Source organism: Melanotaenia boesemani, chromosome 15 (assembly GCF_017639745.1).
Source record: "Melanotaenia boesemani isolate fMelBoe1 chromosome 15, fMelBoe1.pri, whole genome shotgun sequence".
In the NCBI taxonomy this organism is placed as follows: domain Eukaryota; kingdom Metazoa; phylum Chordata; class Actinopteri; order Atheriniformes; family Melanotaeniidae; genus Melanotaenia; species Melanotaenia boesemani.
This window is the reverse complement of record NC_055696.1, coordinates 12,662,458-12,670,491: the sequence shown is the minus strand read 5'-3', so window position 1 is coordinate 12,670,491 and position 8,034 is coordinate 12,662,458. Positions and strand designations below refer to the sequence as shown.

The 8,034-nt window shown below is 35.8% G+C and overlaps 1 protein-coding gene across 1 annotated transcript; it reads right to left on the bottom strand.

Moving 5' to 3' along the window:
- Positions 1–511: 511 nt before the first annotated feature.
- Positions 512–1,480, bottom strand: LOC121654545 (olfactory receptor 1-like). The gene has a single exon (XM_042008743.1). The coding sequence runs from the start codon at positions 1,478–1,480 to the stop codon at positions 512–514; it is 969 nt and encodes a 322-aa protein (XP_041864677.1).
- Positions 1,481–8,034: the final 6,554 nt, after the last annotated feature.

Sequence of the window (8,034 nt, the reverse complement as noted above, 5' to 3'; positions counted from 1 at the left end):
TTGTATATATTATCCAAGAAAACTGCAATTATAAATAACTATAAATTTAGGCTACAGGTTGAAGCTCCTCAAGCTTTAAAATAGAAGCATTTGTAATTTTGATAAGTAATCAAAATTTGCTTTATTTATTTATTTTAACAAATGCCCAGAAAAAAAATGTTTTCATACAGTCAATGTTAACATTAAGTGCTGTCGCATTTACAAATCAAAATGGCATAAAGTGAAGATGCAGTGTGACAACTCATTTTATCCTGCAGCATCAGGTGTTGAGCATGACACAAAAGCTGCTAAAACACATACGTTTTTTAACTGGAGTTTGAGACTAGTTAATAATCTGCTTGGATGCTCATTTCTGCTCAAACTACTGTGATAAAATGGACTGCCACAACTTAAGAGCTGTTCAGGTATTAAAAGCATCAACTCTGAAAATGTGGGATCTTCAGATAAACCATAACAAATACCAACATGACAGATGATTACTCTAGAGAAAATAGATGTAATTCCGCTGATCTCACTTTACCAGAATTTTGGATTGCCTCCTCACTTTTAATATTCTCTTCATTGATACTTTGATTTCATGTGTCTGCAGAACATAAATAATTGGATTTAACATAGGAGGTAAGACTGAGGTCAAAGACAAATTTATAATCCTGAAATTTGGATCTATTTGTGCACCCATGCCAAATGTGATCATTATTGGAATAAAATAGATTGCCACCAAGGAAAGATGGGCTGAACAAGTTTTAAGGGCCTTCACTCTTTCTTGAACTGTGGCTACTTTAGCTAAAGCTTTGCCAATGCAAATGTAACTACACACGATGATTATAAGGGGAAGATAAAGAATAACGTAGTGCAACAATTTGCCAATGACATCATTAGGAGTATAATCATTGCATGCAAGTCTGTATATCTGGCCATGATCACAGAAGTAGCTGTTAATAACCACAGATTTACAAAAGGAAAGTCTGGTAAGAAGACCTACTGCAGTTAGTAGAGCAATAATAGCAATAATCCAGAAAGAGACAATCAAAGAGAACATAAATCTGTGGGTCATTTTCACTTGATAGTGCAGAGGATAGATGATGGCTACCAGTCGATCGTAGGAGAGAGCAACCAGATTAAGAGCTTGCATTGAAAGGCAAGTGTAACAGAAAAACAGGAACGTCAAACAGTCATTGTACGAGATGTTGTAGTGATTAAACAAAAAGATGTCTATCACCTTTGGAACTAGAGCAGAGCTACCTAACAAGTCCACAAATGCAAGGTTAAAGACAGCAACATATTTAGGAGTTTGTAGGTTATGATCCAGGTAAATTACAACCATTACAGCTGTGTTTCCAAGTACTGAAATTACATAAAGAAAAAAGAGAAAGACATAGTAATACTTCATGTTAGGTATACCAATAAATCCACTTATAATAAAATATGCAGGACGCACAAAGGTGATATTTCTTCCAGAAGCAGAGTTGAAAAAGTCCATTGTGTATTGATGGTCAAGCCGATGCTGTCCATGCACTGCTGGTACAAATAGCAATATTGCACATCAGATCTGAAATATATATGTTGTCAGCTCTTATCTCTGTCAGTCTCTCTCAAATAATGAAGCTCTGATAGGCTTCAGCATGATTTTATGCCTTAGTCATTGTAATGCGTCAGACCCCTTGAGTGTACTGTATTGGAAACAGATTATCTCTAACAGTTACACAAAGTTGTCCTTGCAATGGAAAAGTATTTTAAAACTCTGTTAATAAGCAGAACATTTCGATTTTCACATAAAAATTCTTTTAGAATTAAGATTACTGATTCAGATTACTGAGTTTGAATGTTTTCCCCACGTATGTGTGGGTTCCCTCCGGGAACTCCAACTTCCTCCCACCATCCAAAGATATGCATGCTAGGTTAATTGGTCACTCTAAACTATTCCTGTGAGTGAATGTGAGCGCCTAATTGCTGGGATAGGCTCCAGTTTCCCCTTGACCCTGAACTGGATTAAGCGGTATAGAAAATGTATGGATGGATCCTGGGGCGGCCATCTTCCTAATTTTTGTTTGGAGAGCAGTTGGAGCAGTTGAGCTGTGGGTAGGGCAAAATGATTAATTGTTTTTTTTTTTTGTTTTTTTTTTTAAATCAAAATCACAATTTAAAATGTTGCAATTACCTAATTGCAAAAAAGCGTTACACGACACCTGATCCAGGGTTCACCCATGAAACCAAAAACAACCTACGGCCTCTGTATGAAAACAACAGATAATCATCAGGAACACCTGCAACAAGACAAATTGTGTAAAAACATGAACAACATAAAAAGCAACCACAACAAGTTTTTGTTTTTGTTTTTTTTTTTTGTTTTTTTTTTTTTTTTTTGTTTTTGTTTGTTTGTTTCTTCTGCTAAGATTGAACACCTGATGCTGCTTCTATATATCTGGTGTATCCTTGTCTCTTTTTTCTCTTCTCTTCATCTTTTTTTTTTTTTTTTTTTTTTTTTTTTGTCTTTCGTTTACTTTCTTCTGATTACTTTCTCCTTTTCACCCAACCAACCACCCATGCCAAGTCAAGCCTCTGTCCTCCTCTAGCCCCGGGTGGCACACAGGAAACAGGGGTGTAGGAAGATCACCTCCTCTAATTAAACAGCATCATGGGCCAGTTTCAGAGACAGGGCTTAAAGTAAACCAGGACCAGGCCTTAATCTGAACTAGCTAAACCAGTACATTGGACTGTGGAGTCTAATATTCCCTCCTGCAGCTGGCTTAGTTTAATCCCGAATTAACTAAAACTGTGAATTATTTAAGCCAAGTCTTTTCAAGTGACTTTGAGTTATTTCAGCTAAAGCAGGCATTTTAGTCTCGGAGTAGTCTTATGCCCTGTCTCTAAAACCAGCCCCATATGTTCAAGCCAGAAGTCGTCCCCAAATTATTTGTCCTACCCACAACCCAACTTCAGTTAATAGTCAATATACGCACCAGGTAGTCAATGGCAGATTCCTTAAGGCCTCTAAGTTGATTTTGGTTATTTCTGCTCCTTTTTATTTGTGTTTTAGATATATATATATATATATATATAAATATATATATATATATATATGAATGAATAAAAGCTAAACTAAAAAACTAAGTTGTGAGGTGGGTCCTCCATGGATTTCACTTGTTTGTCCAGCACATCCCAAAGACGCTCAATTAGAAGGAGATCTGGAGAATTTTGAGGTGAAGTGAACCCTGAAGTATGTTGTTATCCAAAAATCATTACCATGACTAATTTTTAAGTTGGTTGAAAGAGACTGAGTTTAAAGAATACTGTTTTCATGAAGAAGTGGACTAACGATGGTTAAGTAGCTGACATGTGTTAATGTGCAAAATGTTGCACAAATCATCACTGACTCAACCAACTTCTCTTTTTTTTATTTTTATTTTATGCTGCATCCTGTTGCTATGTCCTCCATGTGTAAGTAACGCACACAAAACCGACCATCCAAATGATTTATAAGAAAATACCATTTGTCTAACTTGACCAGCTTGCATTACTCTGTGACCCATTTGAGATGGTCACATGTGCAATGTGAATAATTTTTGGCAGTAAACACATCAGCATGGACACTCTAATCAATCTGTAGCTTTGCAGCTTCAGAATTAGGCCGATATGTTCTCTGATCATGTCATTCTATTTGTACAAGTTTTGTTTTTTGCTTTTTGGTGTGTTCATCTGAAGGGTTACAAAGTTAGTCTGGATTTCAGGCAAAATGTTCAACAGCTTACTTCAATACAAAACTCTTTGCAGTCAAATTTACTGTATTTTCAAAATGATAACATGGCCACACTATGGCATGTGTTAAAACAAACAAATTTAATAAATCCAACCACAGTAATTGTCTACCTTGTTTCCTTTTTTTTTTCTTTATTTAAACATAAAACATAGTGTATTTCCATAAAAAAAAGTTAACAAATTAACAAAATCAACAAGTGACGTTAGGATGAAAAAACACTTTACTTCCCAACTCAACTATTTTCCACTCCAAGGCTGACAACCGGGAAAAACAACTCTGACTAATGAGACTGTTAATGAGTTGTTTGTTGTTGCTCTTGCAGCGTGATGACACATCCTTAGTATGTGATGTGGGACACCTGCTCTCAAACTGCTGGCAACACTCCAGGGAGAAAGGAAGCTATCTTAGGTGTTTTAAAACAGTAAGAAATACATTTCCTTTTTAAGTTAAAAACTGGCCTGGATAATTTCTTTCACTGTCTTTAAAATAAAGGAGTATTTCTTTTGACACCTTTGGTATAAGGACAGAGGGATCAAATTCGTAAAGCTCATAGGATACATTTATTTGACATTACAGATAAAGAGCAACAACAATTAAACTGACCTGACAAGTATTTTAAAATAGTAAAACAAGTTATATATATATATATATAAAATTATATAAAGCTATATTATAATTGAACTTTGTGTAAGTCTAACCCAAGCCAAGAGGGAAACTGATTAAACCAAACCTCCTCAGGAAACACAGTCTAAATAGCTGGAAAACATACTTTCATGATTATTTTTAATTCCATGGTGCTCAGTGTTTTGTGCCCAAAACAATATCAGAATGTGTCTCAAGAGGTTATTAAAGCTCCGGGGCCTCTACAGTAAAACTGCTGCATTAGGTATTATCCCAGGGATTCGGTATTAAGGTTGTTGCCAAATAAATGGAATTAGTGTCCTGGGTACATTACAGGTGTTTAGATTGTGCCTCAGAGACAGATTGCTTCTGAGAAATTAATAATAAAGAGGATGCTTATTCAGTAGTTTATTTTTCAGGTCAATGTGCCAATTGGGTGTTTCTTCCAATCGATTATCCTAAAACAAAAAAGTAATGATAAAATTACTGTTTTTTGTTTGTTTTTTTTAATCTAAATTGCTATTTATTTTTTGGGTTTAATTTTGACCAGCTACAGTTTACTATGCTTTTGTACTGTAAATATCAACATTAGTTATTATTACAGTCATGATATCAGGACAGTGATATAATCGAAGATGTAGTGTTTTTATCCTGCAGCATCAAAGTGTTAAACATCAGACAAAAGCTGTTGGCACATGATTTTTAAAAAATCTGACTTGTGTTCTTTTTCACTCAATTATTTTGTTTTTGGTTTACCATATCAATTTAATTATTTTTATTTAATAAAGTTTGACCTTGTATTTGTCCTTGTATCTTGTTTTTGTATAGTCCTTTTTCTTTAAAAGTATGTAACCTTCTGACCTTAAAACTTTGCATTTGAATGCACAGCGACATTTACCATGTACATTACTTCAGTCCTGAAGCTGAGAAACCACACTTCACAACTTTTGCTTTTGGGAAGCTGCTTCACGGAACAGCTGAGTTTTGCTTTACACACCAGGTCACACGGCGGCAACTAGATATCAACACAATGGTCACTTTTAACACACAACATGGCTGATTTAGAAACACAATAGGACATCATCAGAGGATTAGAAGAAAAGAGAGAGACAGGGTGTAAGATAAGACAAGAGTCAACATCAGACTGACTTTTACTCACTGAAAATAGGGTAGGGATAGATAGGATACAATATGGAAGCTGAATTAGCGTTCACTACCGTTAGTGGGTGCCTCTCTAAAAAAAACTATCTTTTTATCTTTTTGTTTTATTCATTTATTTATATTCAAACTTCAAAGAAGTTCTCACTGTTTGTATTGTTCTTTTGTGTCTGTTTTTGTCCTGGTTCATGTCTTGCACAATGTCAGTGCCCTTTCAAATCTTCCTGTTGGTACAAATAAAGTCACCTTAATGTTGACCTTTATTTGATTTAAGCTTTAAAGGAAAATACATGCATGAAGTGTTTCCCAAATAGCTACTAAGCTAAGGCCACTAGAAGAACAAATTATTCACTATCTGAAAGAACTCAAACCTCAAAAAATTCAATTTTAACAACCATAATAATACGGATTTTAAAACTTCTTCAGTTCTTCATCAGCCACATGGACTTGGTCTTTACAACTTTCAGGATGTAAACAGTTTGTGTGGTTTAGTAGCAGAAATCTGTCTTGGAGGAAATGGTATTGGAGGAGTCTTTGTCTTTATAAAACTATAAGTAGTGGTTGTATTTTGTTTAAATCTGTGTAAAAATGTGTTTTGTTTTTAAATCTTTAAATGGTCTGGCGCCTCCTTACCTCTCGGAGCTACTCCACCCCTATGCACCTGCTCGGTGCCTCAGGTCAGCTGACCTGCTGCTCCTGGACGTACCGAGGTCCAAACGGAAGCTCAGGGGGGATCGAGCTTTTTCAGTCGCTGGTCCAAAACTGTGGAATGAGCTCCCTCTCCACATTAGACAAGCTTCTTCATTGTCTATTTTTAAAACTCATCTTAAAACCCATTTTTATTCTTTGGCTTTCAGCCCAGTATGAGACTGTTCCTGTTTAGTGTGCTGTGGTTTGTTTTATTTATTGGTTTTTTTTTTGTTAATAATTTGTTTATTTTTTTTAAATTGCTTATTGTTTTAAAACTGTTTTAAAAACAATGAACAATTATTTTATTTTATGATATTATTTATTTCCTGGTTGATTTTTATACTTTATGTGTTGCTTTGTCCGTTTATGTACAGCACTTTGTTTCAGCTATGGGTGTTTTAAAGGGCTATATAAATAAAGATGAGTTGATGTGAGTTTAAACATTTCTTACCTGTTGATCTAAATTGTACAAATTTTTTCACATGCAAAGATAATCGCCCTGTACTTCAAAGTAAACTTCCCTTATTACAAGCAGGTCTGTGTAAGCCTCTGCAAGCTCACCCTGGAGATTCCCCCCCTCCTCCTTACTCACAAGCAGTAAACACACACACACACACACACACACTTTGCCACTGTAGCTTCTCGCTTGCCCTCGGGCAAACCCTGATGTTTTTCTTCTTCTTTTCCTCCCAGACGGAAAGACTTTTTCTCAGTGGACAACAGTCTTACTCAAACCTGTTATGATTAACTGGTTAATTGAGCCTAAGAGGTTTTGTGTAAACAAACTTTAGTCCTCTAGCTTTCCTTAAAGGACAGACACAAATACACACACACACAATATTTATCATACAGATGATGTAGATTGTTATTGTTAAAGTAACTGTCCATGAAAGTTTACCTTAAAGAAAGCAAACATTTGTAAGGGGATGTCCTTACAGTCATGACTAATATGTTCTTTGATATATATTATTTTGGGTAATTTTGTTGAGGGTTAAAGTAACATACAGGACATTTCATTTTATTTTATATCTAAATATTGTGAAGCAGCTGCTGCCCAGCAAGATTTTTTTTTCTTTTTGCCTTTTTATTTTCTGAATTATTTTAATCTCCCTATCTGTTGTTGCAGAAATGTACTTAATCTGTACAGAGTGATCAGCTGTTGATAGTGTGGGTCCACTGAGGTGACTCTGAAAATGCTCACAAGGTTACGGCTTGAGCATTTTGACAAATGATTACTCCTAAAAGGGCAAGACCAAATGTTCCATAATAAGTTGAAGTGTAGCAGATCATGATTCATTTGTGCCCAGGGTGTGAGGAATCTTTGATGATGGCCATGGCCTTCTGGGCACAGTAGGCCCCGTAAATGTCCTCCAGCCTGGGGAGCTGGTTATACTTTCTCCTTTTTGTGTAATTACCATTTCCTGCAGTGCAGCCTGAGTACCACACTAAAAGTGTTGGTGATGACGGACTTCATAGCTGACCCGCAGGAGTTTGTCAGTAGCAGGTGTCACCGACTATGAGTACTTGGCCATCGGCTCCATATAATGGCTTGTAAATGTGTTTTTGTTATAAACTTTGAGCAGACCCCCCACCGCCCTCCCTTTGCATACCAGTTGTGTTACATTGGAGATTTATATGTCTGTCGTCTAGTGGTGAAAAGTGGTAACAGTTTTAAACTCTCTAGATATATGTACGGTGGCTGGGAAGTGCAAAAACAGTATTACATTGAGAGAAACATTTACATTGTTGCAATGCACATAAGCATCATAGAAACCATGTTTACATGTACAAAACAAAATACAATGCTG

Coding starts and splice junctions, on each gene's coding strand:
- LOC121654545 (XM_042008743.1), bottom strand. CDS start 1,480: ATGGACTTTTTCAACTCTGCTTCTGGAAGAAATATCACCTTTGTGCGT.